Genomic DNA, 23,446 nt, shown 5'->3' with positions numbered 1-23,446 from the left:
GTCTATTTTTTAATTCATTTCAATGAACTAATCAATCAATCAAAGCATGGACAAGTTGGGATTGCCTCTTGGAGGACTGGTAGAAAATGTGGTCTCTCACACGACCCATCTCGGGTTCCAATCATGAATTGCAGCTTTTAACACTGATGCTGTGTTCATACTGACAGCTGGATGTCTCAAATGAACATCTGTAAAGACCATTGTCTGTCCTACCCCTCCTTGGAAGCAGGACATTACAAGCAGCAGCTTGACAATGGTAAAATTGGCAAAGGATTAATGGCCGATTTAACAGCTAATTCACGAGAAGGCATCAACAGCGCTACTGCTGAGCAAACTATTCTTCCACATAAGGGGGTATAGTCAGTAAATGCGCGCACACACAGACACACATCTTGAGAGAGCGAGAAAGGGAGAGGACGAGAGAGAAGGTACAGAAAGAGAAGGATGTTAGCCATTATCAGCAGTTGTTTCATCTACTATATTATACTATTCTTCATCAGCAGCAAGCCAGGGGCCCATCCAATGATTTAACACTCCGACTCCTTTCCGAGTGGTCTCTACATTGGCTCCATCTCATTCTGGAGAGTCACAGACCAGCAGAACAAGACGTGTCTTTCTGATGCATTGCAAACGCCTGATTTCCTTCTACATATCCTGTCTTTTCCATCACATTTCCTTGGTTCCTTGCCCTTTCTCCTCCTCCTCCTCCTCCTCCTCCTCCTCCTCCTCCTCCTCCTCCTCCTCCTCCTCCTCCTCTCCGTGTTTTTCTGCAGAGCTCTGCAGAGCTGCCTCTTGTCTAAGCCTGATTTATATTTAGTTTTTTAATTTAGCTGACAGTGTCGTTCACCAGAAATATTAGAGCTACAAGCTCACAACGTGTCGCAATGCATTGCAAGCTTATAGAGCTGCTATTTTCAAGTACATTCACTTTAGGCTTTTTTTTATACATTATACTTCTACTCCTCTACACATTATCTCAGAGGAAATATTGTACTTTTTTCTCCACTACAATTATTTGAAGATTTAAGCCCAGACCGTACTAATGATTCTCCATGCAATCATTATCCCCAATAGCAGTTTTTAGCAACATAATTGTTTTGTAATTTTTGAGGGGCACTAGCCCCTCCTATATTTAGCTATAATATGGATTTTTGTCCTACAAAAAAACAAATTACAAATTAAATTCCCATTGACAATGAATGGATGCTGTACGATGATAAGAGCACCCCTCACTTCACATGGTGTGATTTTTGAGGGAACGTCTCATATTTGCCATTGACAATGAAAGGAGAAATTCATATGTGCCTCAAATATGTCAATTTGTGGCAACAACAACATTAAATGCCATTGACAATGAAGGGAAAATGTACGTCATATGTAGACGCGCAAATCGGCTAACAAGTCACAAATTCAGTTGTTCATGAGATGTCTGATAAGAGCGCCCCTAATTTCACAAGGGTATGACTTTTTATAAATATTTGACTTTTTCAGAAAACTTGGGTCAGGATTTAGATTTAGATTTATCAGTTAAATGGTTTAACTGATAAATTATACTGCATTATTATAGATTAAGCTAACCATGACAAACACAGCAATGCCTTATTAATTACAGTCCAGCGATAATATTGTGAATTCTGCATAACATTTACTTTGGTACTGCAAGTGTCCTTTTGAATTCAGGAATTTTACTTGTAACAGATCATTTCTACAGTAAAGTGCAGTAACACATTAGAGTACTTCTTCCACCACTGGCTATTTTAGGTGTGCAACATGATGGGCAACCAAGTATAAACTAGAAAAAGTGCCCTTCTGGGCACAGGTCTCCACCAGGAGGATAGGACTGTGTGAGATGTTTGGCAAAATGTTTAGGAGTAATATAAACATGTTTTTTTGTTTGTTAGTTTTTTGCAACAATTTTCTTCATTTTTGTTGTGCCTGGTGGCACTATAATAGGCCAATGTGAAAAGGGTGCCATTTCTTCATACGCCTTTAATGGCAATTGGATGATTTGAGGCATTTTGTTCCAAAAATTTGTTTTGCAAAAATCAACCTGTTGGTGGCGCTATAACAGGCCAATGTGAAAAGGGTTCCTCAGCCTAGTAAGAAAATGTGTGAAAGATTTCACGTAAATTGCATGCTGCGTTCATGATTTGAGGCTTTTGTTCAAAACGGGGCAATCTTGCAAACTGTGAAAGCTAATTATAGCCAATTAGGATGGAATATGAAATATCGGACAGATCTGACTTGAGCACATGACCATAGAGATACTGTGTAACGATTTGTGAGATTTTTGGACATAATCTGGAGGAGTAATATCAAAAAATGTGTTTTACAAAAGTCGGCCTCCTGGTGGCGCTATAAAAGGCAGATGCGGAAAATGCAGGTCAAAGATTTGTCCTTGGCCTCTAGGGAGTGTGCATGCAACGTTTCACGCAGATCGGTGCAGTTTTAGGTAAAACATGTGAAAAGCTGCCTCATGGTGGCGCTATAACAGGCCGTTCTGGAAAATGTGGGGCAGAGGTTCATCGTTGGCATCCAGGGAGTGTGTGTGCAAAGTTTGGCATCGACCGGGTTAACGGTGCCGGAGATTAGCTGGTAACAGACGGACGGAAGGACACACACACACAAGGATGGACACACACGGACGGAGTGCAAAACATACTCTCTCCCCATGCCTTTGGCCTGGTGGAGACAATGAGGTGTTACTCCCTCTCTAGGATTAGATAAACAGTCTGCCTCTGGGGCAGCTCAAGCTGAGGGGGGACACAAACTCCCTCTCTAGGATTAGATAAACAGTCTGCCTCTGGGGCAGCTCAAGTTTAGGGGGGACAGTCTGCCTCTGGGGCAGCTCAAGCTGAGGGGGGACACAAACTGATAAACAGTCTGCCTCTGGGGCAGCTCAAGCTGAGGGGGGACACAAACTCAGACACCAAAGTTATTGACAGTCTGGTGGCCTCAGGGAGAGAGGAGGAACTCCCACCAAAACATATGCTGAAGTGGATAATGACAGCTTACTGCAACTTAATGTTTCCTCCGTGTTTCTTGACTCAGCACAAAACCCCACACAATGTAGCTTTTGTACAAAAACTAATTTCAAGTGAAGATTGGGTGGAAATAACAAATTGTACGACACTGCAACATCGTATATATCTACTATAGCTGAACATTGTTGTTGTGCTTTTAGAATGACTGGCAACGTCAGAAGCAACAGCTAAACTTATGTAATTTAGATAGCATTTTATGTAGACATAGCACTAGACAGCGCTTTACTGTACAGATTTTCTACTGTTAAGACAGATGCTAGGTTCTTAGCTTGCTTATAATTCTTGATGACAATTTTGTATGAATTTGATGTATTACCATGTGTTGTTCTTGCTTACTGTAAATCGCTCTGGATTAAAAGCATCTGCTAAAAGCCTAAATTGTAACTTGTAATTTTAAATTGAAGTAGGTCGAGTTCAGGGTAGTTCAGTTTGATAAAAATGGTCATGCTCACGACCAAAACCTTCCATCAAAGCTTTTGTCGTTAGCAAGCACCAATTACTGTTATAGCCTACCTGCGGCCTTTGAAGTTAACCAACCAAACTGAAAAATAAAGACTCGTATGAACATTTGTGGGGGGCCGTGCTTATATACAGTATATATATATATATATATATATATATATATATATATATATATATATATATAGGCCCCTCCCCTTCTGCAGGACTACAGTATTCCACAACGGTTCCCCGGCCCAAACCAGCCCAGAGCCGCATGACCCGCTGCCAAGCGCCGGAAAGTCCAATAACGTTTGGAATTCCCTCATCCGCTACACATGACTCCAATTACAGACTTCAGGGTCTGCTAGGAAACTTTCTACAGACTGAGGCACCTTGGCACTAAAGAAATGGGGGTTGGGGTTGGGGAGGGGGTGGGCGAGTGAGTGGGAGGGTATAAACATGCACATGCACACACACACACACGCGCACACACACACACACACACACACACACACAGGGCAGAGAAGGAAGACAGGAGCGAGCAAGAACTTTGGCACCGTGTAACTGGAGGAAACCTGAGAGCATTGACCACTGCTGCGCCATCATTTTCCTGCAGAAAAAAACAGAAAAAAGTGAGAGAGAAAGAAGAAAGAATATTTGTGCCAAGTAACACATCTACGAGGCCCTGCAAATGGCCTGTACTCAATTAGGCCCCATTCATGCTGTTGCAGAACAGCTCTCTCTGGGGCGGAATATGAAAATATTCATATTCAGCCCCTTTGTTTTAATGGAAGGGAACATTCCTTTGTTTTAATGGAAGGGAACATTCCTTTGCATCAACAGCGGGGTCTCTTAATATCAGCCATTTTCGTATCTGTTGAAAACTATGAAATAATAGACAAGAGGCCCGCATCCATTCAAGAGTGAGAGTCACTATTGGATAGAGTCTCTCTCTCTCTCTCTCTCTCTCTCTCTCTCTCTCTCACACACAGGTTGGTATTACTGTACTTTGAGAGTACTTTTTTGAGGGGCACTATATACAGCTTCTTGTCATAACTCGTGTCCCATTTGCCATGGACAATGAAAGGAGAATTTACGTCATATGTGTCTGAGCAAATCAGCTTTTTGTGCCAACACAAACATTAAATGCCATTGACAATGGTTAAAAGATAACATAAGTTGACAAATGAATTTATGAGGAAGTATATTCATTTTTTATTGGATGATGTACGATGATAAGAGCTCCCCTCACACGGGTGTGATTTGTTTTTTGAGTGGCTAATCATGGCCTCCTAATCATGGCAGCCAAGTCTATGGGATTTGTTGTTTGTTTAGAGCGCTTATGAAATCACACACACACACACACACACACACACACACACACACACACACACACACACACACACACACACACACACACACACACACACACACACACACACACACACACACACACACACACACACACACACACACACACACACACACACACACACACACACACACACACACACACACACACACACACACACACCCTTCAGTACGCGTCTCTTCTCTTCACACCCGCATAGTAAATACAAAAGAAAACCAAGTGCGTCTGATTATAATCAGTAAGAGGGAGAGAGAGAAGGAAGGCGGGCCTTGCTGCAGGGGATGAAAAGCCATACTGTCAGAGAAAAGAATGCCTTCGGTTGGTTTGGCTTGGTCAGAATTAAAAATAGCTGCCCAAAAAGCTGGGAGGGTGTGCAGTTAGGAGGAAATGGAGACTCGGGAGTGTGGAGGAAGGAGAGGAGGAGGAGGAAAAAGAAGAAGAAGAAGAAGAAGGGTTGGATGACAGGCAGCAGTTTATGAGGCCATTCATCCAATGCTCTCCTCATGTACTGTCCCCAGATGGCCCGCAGAGACACACAACATATGAACTGTGGATGTAAACATTATGTTCCACATGTGACCCGTTGCATATAGCCGGGCTGCCTAAGAAGACTTTTCGGAGAATTCAGTAAGCGCTCCAGAGTAGCTTATAGCTCTTGACTGCGGAGGTGCTGCTGGTTCACATGTTGGGTTTAAAAGCGTGAGAATCTCTCTGAATAATGGGTTTTTGTGCCTTAACCACATAAACCACCCTATAGTATTCTGGGGGCGAACATTCAGCGAGAATAGCAGATCTAGAAACTGAAAAGATTTGTTTTCTTCGGTGAAGCGATTTAGTGTAGAGGGAAAAAGGGAGAAACCAATTCTAGACTAGAGTACCACAGGTCCACAGGACTGTGACTGTTATCCTTTTAGCCTGAATGTCTGCCTGACATTTACATTTCTGACTAATAAAAGTATTCTATCAATCAATGAGCCCTGGTCAACAAGTATAGCTTGAATTGGTTAATGAACGTTGTATGCAATATTTGTTTATGGACTAAAATGTATGGGTGTGCATGTGTGTTTGCGTGTCCACAAAGAGAGAGACACTCTTGGCCATACAGAATGTGTGACAGTTAGCAGCAGGTTAGAATAAAGCGTAGCTAACCTGTAATTAGAATCAGCTATTGGGAAACTTTGCACCCCTGACTCATACATTCTGTCTAAACAGTATTGCACCGCCTCCACCGATGGTGTTTCATTCAAGCCAGCCAGCAGCCAGCTTTCATCCCACACAGCAGTTGCACATGGACACAATACAATTCAGAGTGTTCATTCAACGCTGAGAGTGTACAAGTTGACCTGTAAAAAGGTTCAATTTCAACATGAACACTTGCACATTTTACTGTGCAGCCAGAGACTCTGTGCTAACATCATCCTATCACACCAGTATCACATTAACCTCTCCGATAAGCTCACCTGACAGCACATACTATTTCCATTCAAACTCCTTTGTTTGGACTGTACATATGAAAATACATGAAAAGGTTACCGTCTAATACGCACTGATTTATAGAGGCAAACTAACGCAACACTGAAATCCACATATTAGCCAGGACGTAGGAATCAGGATGAATCAAATTCATAAAATTGAAACTTCTGGGGGAGTTAAGAAGTTCTGTGTTGATCTCACAGGCCAGGCTCTCAGAGATGATCATATGTACATCTTACCATCAACACATACAACTCAAACCAAATCTTTAGAAATGTACCTAGTCTGGAGTGAAGTGCTGGAGTTTGCATGTTCTCCCCGTGTCCCCTAAGGCAGGTACCCTCACAAAAAACATGCAGTAATCCTGGTCTCTAAACTACCTCCCCCTGGCCAGCTGGGGTGCCCGATGGAGGGGAAAGGAACTGGTCGGAATAACGTGTTCCTTCGATGCACTACAAGCGGCCGGGGAAACTCCCCCCTGTCAGGTTAAAAGAAGCAGCTTGGACTCATGCATAGAAGGAAGCATGAGGTCAGTCCGCTGCCCCCCCATGTTGGTGGAGGAAGTGTAGCGCCCAGGATTACATTAGATAATTGACACCGTGTGAAAAAATGGGTTGCAAAATCGTGGGATAAAAATGATAAGAAAAAAGGGGAAAAAAAGAAATCTACCTAGTCTGAGCCATAAATAATATGTAATGTTAGAACATCAGAGTCTTATGATCAGGATACAGTCAATCTACTGTAAGGAGCAGCGGACAAGGTTCTAAGAGCACCTTTGAAAACGCTTCATGAAGTACTCACCATCTATTGCCTGCCGTAGTACTTGCAGCTTCCGCTGTCTCTCCTTGATCTTGTCATAAGCACTGTTAAGGGCTGAACCAACAGAAAGGGCTGAGTGGTAATGGGGCTTCCTGCTCTTTAGTCCACCAAACTCAGAGTACCGAGAAGCCCTGGAAGCCTGTGTAGAGGTCTTTTGCCTGCCAACGGAATGGGTACTCAAGGCACTGCTACCCCTACGTGCGTCCTCCAGAGCCCCGAAGCGCAGAGCGTCGGGGTCTATGCAGGCCAAATCCACAGAGGAGGCCCAATTCTTCCTCGCTTGGCTTGGCCCTAGAGCTCCACTGCGATAGGGTAAAGATCTCTGGTCTAGTTCCACAGGCCGTGCTCTTTGTTGAGGGTGGGGGATTTGCAGATGGGTGTGGGAGTGCTGGTGCTGAAGCGTGTGGGGTTTGGCGTAGAGGTCTGTGGGGGACTCGGACCCAGGGTTGAAGTCAGCCGGAGAGTATTGCGATGGCGCTGCAGCCTCATCCCCCGTCATGAGGTCCTGGATGGACAATGAACCCATGGAGCGACTCAAACCCCGGTTCAAAGTAGCCTGCTCCTGAGTCCGAGCCCGGTAGCGTTCTAGAACCCTGGGTGCGGCACTTCTTCCTGAGAGAGTGAAAGAATATTAAAACAATGAGCATCGTTCTGAACTTGCTAGATCGAGTATCATTGAGTGACAAATAGAAAAGAAATCACAATAAAACCATGGAAATCCAACATTTCTCAGCAGGAAAATAAATTGACTAAGTTAGATCATCAAAATAATTTCCCATAATTGAGTGATCACTCAACAAAAACTACAAATACCAATAATCGAAATGTATGTAATTGTAAGTAATGCATGTCATTCTTTTCTACCAATTTAGTCATTATGCCAATTCCCCCAGGTTGTCCCTTTCACTGCTGACCCCTGCTAGTTGGTCTCTTGAGGAGGGCTAGACAACCACGTGATTTCCCTGGTAGCTTGTTTTCATGAGACAGTGAGCCGTTTCATTACACATGCAGAGGAACACGCCATCATCCTTACTTTTGCTAACCCGCTAATTGGGCACCCCCGACTCTCACGCTACCCACCCAGCTTCCCACATACGAACATGTTCATCAGAAGAAATTGGATTTCAATCCCAGTCTCCACGGTGTTGGGCTCTGGGAAGCTCATTTTACACTTGGTTTCCATGCTGAAAATAGCCGATCTACAAGCTCACAACGCACCACACTGCGACGCGTTGTGAGCTTGTAGATCGGCAATACGTGCTTTCATCAGAGTCTAATGAAGGCACGCACAACTGAAGGCAAAACGAAGAAGCAGTTACCAATGGCAGGTCTTAAGCTAACTGCCTCTTAGCTTAACAAGCAGTCTTGTGGTGACTTTGGTACTAGGCTAGGCAATTCCAGCATTGTCACACACAGCTGATAGGACTCCAGTCCCCTCTTCAGCATTTACCTAACAAACAGGGAAAAAAGGCTCAGAATGTTTATTTTGAGAACCACCGGCACCTACCATAACTGTATTACTAGTACTACTAGGGGTCATAATGTCATCAGCTTGCAAGCATTACTAATGTATGGCCCAGATGCTGCAACAACTTCTAATGATCTTGCACAAATAATTATCTGGTTCAGTTTCCTATCTATCCAACCTCTTTGGACTAGAGATGGAGCATTACAACAACCAGCCATTGATAGTGAATTAATTAAATTGAATTAAGTTAAATCAATTTGTAAAGTAAACAAACCACTGGACAACAACAAGCATTAACATCATCACATCAAACTGTATTTAATTAACCACTTAACGCCACTAGACACAGTGAAAATACCTGATCTACAAGCTCACAATCTGTTGCATGTGAGATTATAGATCTGCCTTTTGTAACATTGTGATTATTTATTAATTTATTCGTTTTACGTTTCTGCCTATAATTACATAGCAAAAGAAAAAACTAGGGATGCCAGGTAAATGCATTTACTAGCCGGCTGCAGCTGAGTGGGTAGAGAGGCCAGGAGGTCACCGGTTTTGCACCCCGGCCTGCCATGTCTATGCGTCAAAATGTCCCTGGGCCAGACATTTAGCCCTAACTGTGGCACTGTATTAATACTAGTTCCCACTGCCAGTGGCGTATCCAGGAATTACGTTTTGGCCAGGCAAGATATGTTAATTGTCGTCTCCCCGCGCACAATCGTAGGAGAGATATCAAAGAGATATACCTGCCAGACGAGTGGGATACAAAGGCTGAAAGGCATGCATTTACATTCCAATGGGTGATTGAGGGCCGCGCTCTACCGCAACGGCCAATCAGCTGTCCATTTTAATAGTTCTCATGTCTTGTTTTTGTCCTCTTTTTTTCTCATTGTATGGATTTTGGCCAGGCCAGAAATGGATTTGGACAGACGGCCGCCTGCCCTCGCCTTATTGTAGATACGCCTCTGCCCACTGCTCCATACTCAGGATGTGTAAATACAGAAGACACATTTTGTGTATGGGCAAATATACCTCATCATTACCTATACAAATATGCCTATGCCAACAACAACTAAAGCGGACTAAATTAGAATATTTATAAGAATGATCTAGGCATCTCTTCTTGAAACACTGTACCGCAGCCACGATAAGAGACTGATTTGTGTGTGTAGCAGCAAAGCAAAACATACTACAAAGATGCGCTCACTGAGGCGCATCTCCATTCATGTCCCAAGCATTTTTTATTTATTTATAGCCGTGTGTGGACACTGGACAGACACACCACAGACAGGACAGGACAGACAGACATATGACCTTTTCTAGAGTCTAGACAGTGAGAAAGCTTGAGACAGATATAAATGAAGAGAGACCACGAGAGTAAGAGAGACTCGTGAATGGAGGTAGATGCTTGTAAAACATTGCATGTGGTCCTTTAATCTACAGAACAAAGCATGTCAGTTCTTTATGAACACAACATCAAAGAAATTCAGTCTTCCAGGAACTCAGTGGAAACAGACCAGGAATAGATCGAAACAAAAAGTTTTAAAACTGAAATTTAGGTCAGACTTTTTGTTTCACCACTTCTACGTTGTGACTGAATTGTTGCCAGACGTTTGACAACCATTAGCATTGTGACGTTGCAGGACAGATGTAGCAATAAGGCATAAAACATCTAGCACGACAAGAAGAAACAGAGACATAATTCTCCCAGTATGGGCCAGCAACAATTAAAGCTTGGAGCCACTGAACTACAAGTGAGAATCACTCCTCGTCGGGAAAGAAAGACACTTCAGAACTGAGTAATACTCTTTGCATGTACTTTCCCTAGGGCTGGCTGGTGCTCAACCTGGAAAACAAAGCACTGATACAAACAGCAGACCAGCAGTTTCACTGGTGATTCCAAAATATGTATATCTGTAATCAATGCCATGCCGGGCTGCTTACATAACCAGAATGACGGTCGGCCATGTTTGTGTTCTGCTCTCCTCTCCCACTGCCTGAGAGAAATATCCGAGTTCTCTCAAAAACCACTGGGAAGATTTGGTCATATTTTCCTAAATTAAATCCCACTCTGGGTTGCTATGTGGTGCTTCATGTCTAGTTTCAGTTTCTTTTTTTCAAGTCAGACAGTCCAGAATATCCCACCCCCTCTTTTCTTTTCCTCCTCACTCTGAGCTTAGAAGGAGATGTCAGGACTATTTTTCTTCCCGAGTGAAGGAAGGTCTCACAGCCAGGGTGGTAAATGTACAAAAATGCAAGAGAATACGAGAACAACTACTTTCTTTTAATTTAATTTGATAGTTTCTTACCGGGTGAACAAAAAAATAAATAATAATAATATTATTATTATTATTATAATTTCACAATCAAGGAGAATACCAGCACTCACAGAAATATCTTTAACCCATTCAGGCCTGACGTCAGCATACAGGTAAACTAAATGCAATGCTGGGTACATATATTTGTGCCAAATCTAGCAGGCAGGGGTTTGGGGTAATGGTTTTTTGTGAGACGGCCATGTGAATATTTCAAATAAAAATAACAATGTTCGGTGTGGAAAGAGCCCAGTGTCTCAGTGCTGTAACATGGCATTGGCTGCCAAAACATAAAACTACATCTCACCTTTTCCACCCTACAGCAAGAACCATTTAGATGACATTAAAAAACAGTAACTGTTACTGACTCATTGGTACTGTAACACCAAACCAGGCCAGACGTTAGCTGAACAATGTGCGCGTGAAACAGAAGCATTATCTTCAGAACTCCCTCTGTAATGTTCTGACTTGTCCAGCTATAGTCTGCCAGCGTTTCGCACTAGGTGCTGACATGGACAAAACGCCAAGATTTTGCATACTAGCAATCATGTACAATGTTTCTGGTCTGTATCCTAGCCAAACGCTTGTTATTCTTTTGTCACGGGACGTGTCGCACAACACTGTTCTGTTTCACAGCTCAGGAGTAATGGTCTAGCAACATAACTTGTATTAGAAAGAATACAAACACTCCTAATCCTGTTTACGAACTAAAGCTGCTCATGTTGATCTGTGAAAAGGAGCCCTGATGTTGCCACCACACCCCTGTTACCTGTTCACACAAGTGTAAAGCAGTAACTCCTCATTACTTTTGTAGTCTCTCTAGCTTAACCACATGAACCCTAGCGTCACTATACTGGTATACTGGGGGGGGGGGGGTGAGGCGACCAGTCGACAAAAATAGCCTACAACACGTTGAAACACTATCGCCTATTTTTGGTCAACAAAGTGTATAGGATTGTTATATACCTGGCCTAGGGGAAAGTAAAGAAACCATAAACTAACCAAAGTGTACTATAACTATAATATATATAAAGCTACACCAGACCACATAATATAAGATACCATAATACCATACACCCTAATATATAGTAGCCTGGCTAATAAGCCAGACCGAATCAGCCGTTGGCAAAAAAAAAATTGCCTGCCGGCGGATTACGGTCTGGAGAGGCTCAATTGTACGCCCATTTCCTACACCAGAGAACTGGTGTGGCCAATCGGGACACGGTATGCAATATGGGCGGGCTTTGGTACAGTGACGTTCAATGCTTGAGACCTTTGACTGACAGTAGCTCTGACCAATTGCATCAAAGAGAAAATGTTTGAACCCGCCCCCCAGGAAACAAGATCCATACACAGCATATCCAGACTCAAATACCACACGACAGTGTGATTTGAGTCTGGCTTATTAGCCAGGCTAAATATATAGTACAATACAATATATACAGGGGGCCGTCACAAGGATTTAAATAGTTAACCTTCTACTCATACATACTATATAATATTCCCAAGAGAGTTCCTAAGATGGCTTTACAAACTCTGTTGTACAGATATGATCAGAGGCAGGGCTAGGGTTAGAGGTGAACACAAAACTGCTGTACCGATCAATTACTTCCTCCCCGATCATTGGACGACCTGCTCTACCTCTTGAGCCACAGTCACCCCACTGGTCTTGTGTGACAAAAGAATTGAGTTAAATTATGAAGTCTACGATCTGTAAAGATCCTGGGCAATTTTTATTAAGGCTGCCATCAAAATTTGGGGTGCTAGATCCTAGAAGAGCTAAGCTACTTAATAAGCTTCTCTGTGTAGCTAAAACATGCATTTTGTTTAATTGGATTCACGAAAAACCTCCATCAGTGACTCAGTGGTATAGAGAAATCTACAGAGTACTTCCAATGGAAAAGCTCAGTGCCAAATTAAAGAGAGAAAATACATTTATGAATATATGGCAGCCGCTGATAGATTACTTGCCCAATGCCAAGTGATTCATTGGATTGGAGAGCCCCAGCTGTACAATTTGCCTTCTGATATGTGTGTGTGTGTGTGTGTGTGTGTGTGTGTGTGTGTGTGTGTGTGTGTGTGTGTGTGTGTGTGTGTGTGTGTGTGTGTGTGTGTGTGTGTGCAGCATTTCCTATTTGAATCAAGGGGGAAAGGGAAGCAAGAAGTGTCATAATAGGTGAACATTCTGGGGAAATAGGCAAAAACAAATCAGTGAACAGGCAATCTACAAGTTCACAATGTGTTGCAGCGCTGTGACACATTGTGAGCTTGTAGATCACCTATTTTTGGTGAAGGAGGGGACCAAGTATAGAACCTTGTGGTACCCCGGTCAACAAAGTAAACTGCAGTAAAACTTTATAAATAGACAGTAGCTAGCTGCAAGCAGTACGTCCGGGCAAAAACATGGGTGCTTTTGCATGTGGATATGCCTCACAATCTGAGTTTATTTTCTTATTACCGCCAATAGAATGTCCTAATAAAAAGTTAGGGCCTCTGGAGTTATTAAAGTAATATGGATTTCCTCATAGATTGTTTCAGGGGCAAACTCGACAGTGAAAACCACATACTAGTCTACTGTAGTTGGAATTCTCCACATTGCAAAATGAGTTCAGTTCTATGCAAAGCCAAGCATTCATGAAAGCCAAATTCATATTAAACCTTTGTGCGGAGATGATATCACAGGCCAGGTTCTCGGAGAAAATTACATACTCTGACCAATAACATGTACGTTGTAGCGGTTTGTTGGTGAAAGTGTCGGGGTGCCAGTCAGAGACCCAGTTTGACCCCTGATGCAAACAATAGACACACACAATACCATACAAAATCATAAAGAAAATACACACACACACACACACCGAGATCTTCATTTACCAGCAGTGTATTAAATTCAGCAGTGAACCAAACCCCCCAAAATGAAATAACTGTTCTTATGTTTTCCAACAGTCAAGAGTCAGGATTAGGCTATTATGTTCAGTAAAGAGTTCATCTTAAAGTCCCTGCACAGTGCACACTGCTGTGGTTTTTGGATTTTTTGCTGCGTTTTTTTTTGCTGTTTAGTGAGGGGCGCTCCTCTTATCATCATACATCACATTCGGTGCTCAGCCAATCAAATCATCACATTCCGTGCTACAAACACATTCCGTGCTCAAACGGACATACACACAAAGCTGTGCATAGGAGGGGCTAGCACCCATCAAAAATGGCAGCATTTGCAGCTGAAATGTGATACTTTGCTCTAACGGAATAAAGCCCACACAGGCTTTCTTATATCAGGTGTATATTCTACACAGAACAAAAGCCGCCCAGTTACACAAAAAGCATGATGCCCACTGCACTGCACTTGCGCTAATGGCAGCAATCAGTGGAGTTCTGGAAAATCGACTGTGAGAAGTAAATAACCATTTCCTTCCTCAAGCAGGGTGCCAAGACATTATACTCCCGAGCACTGGTTGTGTGTGGATGACACAGATCGAGACCAGTGAAAAAACGTTACATTTTAGCAATGTTTCATTCATACAAACTCCCCAAGGCAACGTAGTTGCATAACTCTCTGATCAGCTTCCACTTTGTCGGGACCCCCAGGGGGTTTCAGTTAAGTGCTTCAGTACTGAACCTCAGTAGGTTTCAGTAAGGACATGTATGTATGCAGGTATATCAGCTGCACTCAACTTACCTGAAGGAAGTCCTTTGCCCCGCAACCTCTCTCGAATCTCCTTACTTCGCTCTGGCAGAGACTCTCTGTCAGTCAGCAGGCCATCCAGCTGTGACCAAAGGTGGACAAAAAAATGAAGATGTGAGAGAGTATAAAAGAGGCAGAGTACAAAAGGTCAGAGAAGAATAGAGAAGGAAATAAGGAAGAAAGAATAGTGACGAAAGCGTTGGTTAGGATATCATTCTTCCTCTTCTAGCTTGGGGGTAAATCATGTCTTAGTTGTGGTTGTTTGAGAGGTGATCTATTATGAGAATGAATGTATAGACGTGCTGTCATTCAACCTGCCTATTGTGCTTTAATGGGGCAGATAAAGGTTGTTTGACCTCCACTGAAAACTATTCTACTGAGATAATGGCATGCAGCGTGGCGCAGAAACCTGAGAAACACACCAGTTTAAATCAGATATGGTAACTTTCTGAGACGGTATGAGATTACCAGGAGATTACCTCCCGTTACTATAGGCGGGATGGTGAGGCCAGTCAATTCTCCTTTAACACTCAGGACGCCAAGCAGCTCCATATACCGCCAGATGACGGGTTAAGATTTTACCCCACAGGTCGCCATACGGCGGGTTATAAGGTTTATATCAATTCCAAGCAGCCGAAGCTCAAAACTAACCTTTCGTGCTGTCCAGGTTGCTAGGCAGCACCTACGTTACTCCCAGCATGAGGATTAATTTGCGCGCACCCCATAAGGATCCACTCATTGTAGTTTCTTTGCAGTTTGTTTTCTCAGAAAAATACTCCAAAGTTGTTGTTTTTGTCCAATCCGTCCGACGTTCAGATGTAAATAGTGTTTTTTGATCGCATCGCGCCCGACATATTACCGCTTCTAGCGAAAGCTAAGACATGTCAGCTGCTGCTCGTACAACTTTTTGCTCCTCCTCTCGCTGTATGGGCTGTGTGACCCGGAAGTAGCAAGTAATAGTAGCAAATACAGATATTGGCTGGCTGCCTCCGGTGACATTAGCTGTATCCAATGGCTTCAGATGACTGACTCAAATTAATTATGAATATATACAATTCATTACATATATATGTGCATTACATGCACAAATGGTATATATGCATTGTACCTGGGAAAGGCTGCCCAATACCAGACGGACCAGTTTTCGGACGTAGGTGAAAGGGGGTTCACAGCTGGAGTTTCTGATGTGTTTGCTGCAGACGTCCAGAACGGTGCGCACAGACATCCGACTCAACGTCACGTCATCACACATGTTGAGTAGGAGGCTGTTCAGATGCTCACCTAGTTTCATAGGCTGCATTGTGCATGGGAAAGAAAGAAAGAAAGAAAGAAAACAAGGGAAAAAAAACACACATCACAATCATCAATACACTATCACTTATTGACCCATTGAGAACTGAGACCAGATTCAATACATATTGTGCCCCGTTTACTTAATGTTGAATTAAGAGCTCCGCAGCAGAATCTGTCAGCAACTCCTGTTAGGAATGTAAACAATCACACGTGCAACCGGTAGAGGAGGGACCAAACGGGCCAACATCCTGGTTATCCACATTCTATTGGGGTGCCGTTTTTCCTTTTTTTTGCCGATGGATTCCTAAATTGATTACTTTACGTTTGATTATCTGCTGCTGTCGCTCAAGAGACTGTGAGTCTATACCTGCTGCTGCTATTTATTTATTTATCTGTAGCCAATGATTCTCTACTTGCACAAGAAGCATTTCTGCCCCATTTAAGTTCTATTTTGACCATGCACATTTTACACAATGTATTGTATATTTGACAATGTGTCTTCTTGTTATCCAATTTTGTTTCCCTTGCTTCTTTCTCTATTCTTTAACCACGTATAGCTTGTACGAGAAATAATTTCATCCACCATTTTACACCTGTGTAACAATAAAGTTGAATTGAGTTTGTATATGTACAGTGTGCATGCATATCTCTATTGAATACAATAATTGTGCCCCGTTTAGTTCATGTTGTATGGGTATTTTTGTAAAATACATTTGTACATATACTACATACCCGACATTCATCAGCAGCAGACTATTTTTAACAACGCCCAGGGAACAGTTAGGGGTTAAGTGCCTGGTATTGCTTAGGAACACTTTGACACAGACTGGGTGAGCCGAGGCTCGACGCGGCTCAGCTACGGCCAATTATGTCAAACAATGTAGTAATTATGTATTTAGTATGTATTATGTATTTTCACTGAAAAAAGGGCTGAATTGAAAAGCAATGACATTTTCAGGGTGGTTTGACAAATTTTCCTTTAGATTTAGCATCCTATAAACTCATTCAGGAGTCCCGTGATGATTGGTGGTCTGGATGACATATTTGTGCTGCTTATAGATAGATACACACACACACACACACACACACACACACACACACACAAGGAGAAATGGGGCTAAAACTTGCCTGCAAGGTAGAAACTCATTGCCTGTCAACACTGTCACCAGTCTAAAAAATGCTAAGAATTTACATATTTATAATGCTAGTGAACACAACCAGAGACAGAGTACAGATGCTAGCTGGCTTAGCTAGGACCTGGACAGACCTAGATGGGCATTATGTATTGGGTTGCACAATAGATACAAAAATTGCCCTCATTGCCTCACCATTAAACAAGGATAAAGAACACTGTACAAGTTTGATCTCCATTAGGACAGGTCGATCTTCTGTAGTGGATCTACTGTACCTGGCTTTGAGGGATCTGGTAGTCGGCTCCCCAGAACAGAGTCATCCCCAGGGAGTACATGTGCATCTGTGAAAATTAACACCAGTTAAGAGATAAACAAGCAACAAGATCAGTTGGACATTGATGCTGCCATCAGCAAGCAACTAAATTATATTGTACTCAAGTTCTTTAGGGTAAGTAAGTATAATAGTAAGTTAATGTAAGTCAAGGCAATGTCCCCAAAACCAACAAGTATGCGTGTGTACAACGTGTGAGTGCGTGTGTGTGTGTGCAGGCGTGCGTGTATAAACGTATCTGAAGAAAATCAAATAAAGACTAAGGGTGTAGGTGATGCAACACCATTCTGAAAATGCACGTAGCTGATGAAGTAACATGTGTCTCATCTAAAAGCCCCTCTGTGATAGTAAGGAACGTTTCATTCAATCTGCTTCATGGAGCTGAAAGCAGACTTTTTCGCTTAAATCCCCCCCCCCCCAAAAAAAAATCACTTTTCCTTCCCTCACTATTCTGCACCGACTGCATGGGAGAGAAATCACTTCCCCCGTAAGTAGGTCTTGGTAGGGGAAAGAATAACTCAGGGATTTCCAAAGAATGCAACATAGCCTTCAAGGTCTTTCAGGAACAGAGCACCCTACAAACTTAAAGGCACGTTCACATTTGGTAAATGTGGAAATTTAAAGCCACCCCATATTAGTTCACCATCCCAATCGTTTGCACAGAGAAATGTTATTTGAACTGATCAAAGATGACATGTATTCAACCAGTCTCTGATTGCGACAGTAGGTCACAGATTACTATAAAAACTTGCAAAGCATGTCCGTCCGTCAGTCAGTCGTGTCATGCCTCCATATATGGTTATCAGTCCATCACGCCTCGTGACATCACGCCTCCATATATGACCACAACACTGACCTCATCAAACCCTGGATAGCCAGGGTGCAGTACTTAGTTTAGACAGTACTTGGTTTAGACTAGTCATTGGTTAGACCAGTCATTAATCCTACAACTACAACCTATATCAAACCTCCCACGGGGCAGCACACCTAAACCTAACCTTAACCCATGTCTAACCAATGACTAGTCTAAACTAAGTACAGTATGCACCCCGGATAGCCATACATGGAGAAGACTGGATCATAACCTAGATCTGCATATATGGAGCCGGCCATACAGTACTTTTTTAAAATGGAAAAAATTAAATACACATTGTTCCATCTCAAAATTCGATAAAGCGTGGCAGCCTTTTCTATTGCACTTTGACAATCTTGCACTTGTGCCCCTAACTGAACCCGATTGATTTTGTAACCTACGTATACGACAGTAATCACTCTCTTGTGTGTGATAACAACCCCTTGATCCTGACTGAATGTGTTTATGACCATGAACTCTTCTGTATACTATTCTTACTGGAGAGTTTACGTTCTGTTCTGTTTTCTTCATGTGTGTATGTGTTGTTTGCCTTTGTTTTTTGTCACTCTGTTTATTTTTAAGATTTGTTTTAGGCTTTTCTGCCTTTATTGATAGTTTCAAGTAAAGATTGACAGGGAAGAGGGAGAGAGAAGGGGAGAGACATGCAGCAAAGGTCTTCATGAACAGGACGTGTGGCAATGCCTGGACCACTAGGCCACCGGCCGCCCCACTCTCCTTGAATATGTAAAACATTCAAAAATGTCAATAAACAGAACATTAAAAATAAATAAATGACCCGTCAGATTTCACGTGGTGTGTAATATAATCACGGATCAATTATTTTGTGTGTGTCAACCGTTCTTCTTTGTTCGCAGTCTAATGGCCTTCTAATCAGTTTTGGAACGTGACAGTGCGACCCAGCAGACTCCTGCCAGAGGCAGAAGGGAGAACAGGTAGTGGCAGGGATGAGTGGGGTCACTGATAATGCTGGTGGCGTTTTCGATCCAGGTTCTCAATTGGGGGCAAATGAGGTCCCAATTGAGGACCCAATTCTATTTTGGCAAATATGCTAGAAACAAGAATCCGGCCTGGGCCATGGCTCAGTGGTCCAGGCACCTTGGCTGGTAATCCAGTCTGGCAGTGTGCCGCGGGCTCGACTCCCGATCCCGACGGCCTTTACTGCATGTCTTCCCCCCATCTTTCTCCCCATTTCCTGTCAGCCTACTGTCTACTTTTTTTTTAAAGAAACAAGAATCCAATCACAGAAGCTTTAAGGCCTACTAAGCACTCATGGAAGAGTGTAGTACTAGTCTCACGTTGCCAGACGATCAGAGATCATCACCTACAGATACATCTGTGACATAATCTAAATTCAATGAAGCTGCTAGAACAGTGGTGAGAACAGCCGCTAACAAACCTACGGCTTTGAAAACCAATCCCGTCGCAATATGAAGCAGCCTAAAGTCTTTCTTTGCATTGGTTATGCAATTATTTTCCCACACAGTTTTAGAAACTACATTGAATTTAGAGGCAACTAGGACAGCAACTATCAATTATTCTCTTAGCGACTATTCCATTAATTCATATCTACCTTCTCTATGTCAGAGAGGGAGGCCAGGGCAACCCCCTCCAGGACCTCTGGAGCTGTGAAGGCCCTCAGGTCCTGCTGAGTGACGTTCTCGTCCGTGAAGGAGACATTTCCAGAGGGCATCAGCAGCAGGGACCAGGGGGAGATGATGAAGCCCAGGGCCGAGGGGTCTGGAGAGAACACAAACAAACAAAAACATTATATTAAGTACCAGGACTGCAAGCACACGATCTTGAGCTTACAACTACAAGATGTGTTGTCTTAACCACTTGAAATATGTGTCAGATCAAACAAGTGCTGGAAACAGACACCGACTCCCTATTGATTCATCAACTATTGTGCCTGCCTCCACAAATTCACAATATTTTTTAAAATTACGTTCAAAGCCACTATGTAGTATGTGACACATTGTGAGATTATAGATCGGCTATTTTCGCTCCATTATATAGGGCATTATTGGTTAATATAGTTCTAGTTAGGGTTGCTTTCGGTAATTAAATTGTTCTGTAGTTAAGATTTTGTCTTCCAGTGCTTATGGAAAGTGAACAAGTTAATCGAGATAAACGATTATTGTGCAAGCATTCCGTTTTACAATGATGCTTTTGTGTTTTGTCTTGCGTTATAAATCCAGAGCATACCTGTCCTTTACAGCGGTGCACATTGTTGTCCCTGCCCTGAAAGCCCAAACTCAGTTTCAGTTATACTGTGGCAGGTTTAGTTCAGCTCAAGCCAACATGAGGGAGAGAGCCTTCGGTCAACATGAAATGTAAAACCAATTCAGTTGTTTGGAAACACTTTGGTTTTCGAGTCTGACATGGAACAACAACAAATATTGTGTAAGTCAGATACACTGTGGTGTCTACACCACAAGGCAATATAGCCAATTTGTTTACATAATTTGAAATGAAATACTTTATGGTCTTCAAAGTGGTCTGTGAAGCATAGGAGAAAAAACAAAAGAACAATACACACACACACACACACATTTTATGTCCACACAGGAAATTGCATACAAGGACATAAATAGTCCAGGTGCAGAATATGTCGCGATACAACAAGAATGTCATGTCACCCAGCATTCCATGGGCACAAGTAGTGTAGGGTCATGCATCCTAAGTTTGAAACCCCCGGCCACCAACAACCAGTCCACGGGTATGTCTCAGGCTAGACCACCAGAGGAAACCATGTCCACCCCTGCATCGCCACCCGGTGACATATCGTTCCCGGTAGCGTGGCTGATCCCATTGGCCCAAAATGCACCCACTGTTGTTCCGACAGCGGACGGACACACCGCTAGAAGGCCAGGTCCAACGCCTCTCTTCCCGGTAGCTGATCATGGGAAGGTCCACCAAGCAGCACCGGCTGTCGGTATACTCCATCAGTGAGCAGTGCCTTGTTGTATGCAAGCTTGCGATGGCATTGAAGCACACAGGGCTCCATTTCCGTCACCGCTAAACCCCTTATTCCTAAACTTCTTTGCCTTTTTTACTATTTGGAAAAAACATTTTTGAATAGTTCAACTAGCCAATCTACATTGACACGTTGTGAGCTTGTAGACTGGCCATTTTAACTATTCAAAGATGTTTTGCAAAATAGTAAAAAAGGCAAAGACGTTTAGGGATAAGGGGTTTAGCGGTGACGAAAATGGAGCCCACAGTGTCCACAGAGGTTGCAAATTAATCTTAAATCTACACCCACTACATTAACGATGGTAGTCATATAAACGGAGCAGTTTAACGTCATGCCGGACTCGAAATTGATTATTAAAATTAATAAATCGACAATCTTTTTATTTATTTTTGTATGATAATCTGTTGGAAAGGCAATATTGTCATCCAAACAGGACAGGGCTATAGGCCTACCAAAATGTGCCTGGGATGTGTCTGTGTAGCTGCATGACTGAGAGGAGTGTGAGTGACCGAGTGTGTGACTCCAATCAAGATACAGGTTTGGAGGATTTAGCCGTTGTTGGAAATTCACCTAATCAGGCCGGGGTTGCTATGGTGATCAATTGGCTCAACACTGGTCCAGGGACCACCAGTGGTCCTTGAGGGGGTTCCAGGTGGTCCTCATCCAAAAGATGGAGTTAGTAACCAAATGGACCCTTATTAACTCTCAAGAGTTAAAACTATTGTTAATCATCTACATCAGGGGGTCCCAAACTTTTTTGGCTTAGGTACCTCTTGGGGGGAAGAATCTTTTATTTGTAGGGTTCATAAAAAAAAAAGAAATCCCCCTCCCCCAAACGATTAATCGTTAATATTTAATTATACAAATCGATTTTCATTTTGGACACATTTACATGTCGGGCCCGGGCGCATATATTAATAATTAAGGTCGGACTCGATTCTGGTAGGACACAAAGCGGTTTGTAACGGGCCCGGTTCGGGCTGGAAAAAGTTGTCCCGATCCAAGCTCTAATACACATTGTTGTAATTGCTATATGCATGGTTGAGCTGCATGCAGTAAATCTGCATGTACAAAATACAACACACACACACACACACACACACACACACACACACACACACACACACACACACACACACACACACACACACACACACACACACACACACACACACACACACACACACACACACACACACACACACACACACACACACACACACACACACACACACACACACACACACACACACACACACACACACACACACACACACACACACACACACACACACACACACACAAATTTAAGATGACTGACGTAAACAAAAAACACATGGCTAAGGAAAGCTTAGCCATGCAAAGAATAAAGGTCCCTGCACACTGCAGCGTTTTTCCGCCGGTTTTCCGAAAAACGTGTCCAGTATGCAAGGACCTTAACTGTTGAAGAGGCATTGGACACAGAGCAGAATGGATACACAGGGAAACAAGAGTCATTCTCTTCTCCTCCGAAGCCACAGTCAGTGGTATGGTTACAGTCGACGTTTTAAAAATATACAAAGGAATGTTTGAGCAGCTCTGCAGAATTCCTTTCTTTGACTGATATTTCACTCCGAAACGGGACAGAACGAGGAACAGAAAACGGGGGTTTGAGGTACCAAAATAATGTTTTCAAAAGCTGGAATTTACCAAGTAAATAAATGTTTCCTGTTTAAAAACCGTGAAAGTTTTGAGGGGACCGACTGCACAGAAAAGGATGGGGTTACACACAGTCTGTTATAACTCAAACTGCACATCCAGAGCATTAGGGAATTAGATCGCTCTTTGATGTTCAAATTATGTTGAAAGGTCTCAATAAAATGTAGACAAAAGTACAAGCTGTCATCATTTTGGAATACATCCACTCTACTGTGAAAGTTTAACCACTTTAAATCTGGCACCCCTATTTTTATAATCTAACATTTTCAGAAACTGTCTGCATTTTCAAAAATAGCTGATCTATGAGCATGTGGATTGGCTATTTTCACTGTTCGTCATATGACAAAGTATAGGGCTTAAGTGATTAAAACAACCCACCATGGTTTGGGGGCATCTTTAGAATTACCATTTGCTTCAATTACTTGTTTGTTGGTTCCAAACAAGTCCATGTGAATCCCTACACAACTTGTTGCTATAGGGCACACTTCTTATCAGCCCCTAGACCAGGGAGTTGTCCTCTAAAATACAT

At 42.7% G+C, this 23,446-nt stretch overlaps 1 protein-coding gene across 5 annotated transcripts in view; it reads right to left on the bottom strand.

The window, feature by feature from the left end:
* Positions 1 to 23,446, bottom strand: part of ptpn13 (protein tyrosine phosphatase non-receptor type 13) — an 82,406-nt gene that overhangs the window by 44,499 nt on the left and 14,461 nt on the right. For all 5 annotated transcript variants that reach the window (XM_079523553.1, XM_079523554.1, XM_079523555.1 and 2 more), the window contains exons 3-7: positions 19,813 to 19,979; positions 17,313 to 17,378; positions 15,720 to 15,905; positions 14,606 to 14,693; positions 7,132 to 7,761 (exon numbers count right to left, since the gene is read on the bottom strand). In XM_079523553.1, the coding sequence (XP_079379679.1) occupies positions 7,132 to 7,761; positions 14,606 to 14,693; positions 15,720 to 15,905; positions 17,313 to 17,378; positions 19,813 to 19,979 (1,137 nt within the window). The remainder of the gene's footprint in view (positions 1 to 7,131; positions 7,762 to 14,605; positions 14,694 to 15,719; positions 15,906 to 17,312; positions 17,379 to 19,812; positions 19,980 to 23,446) is intronic.

Source organism: Electrona antarctica (assembly GCF_951216825.1).
Source record: "Electrona antarctica genome assembly, chromosome: 16".
NCBI classification, from domain to species: Eukaryota; Metazoa; Chordata; class Actinopteri; order Myctophiformes; family Myctophidae; genus Electrona; species Electrona antarctica.
The sequence above is the reverse complement of the archived record's forward strand: the minus strand, read 5'-3'. Positions and strand labels throughout refer to the sequence as shown.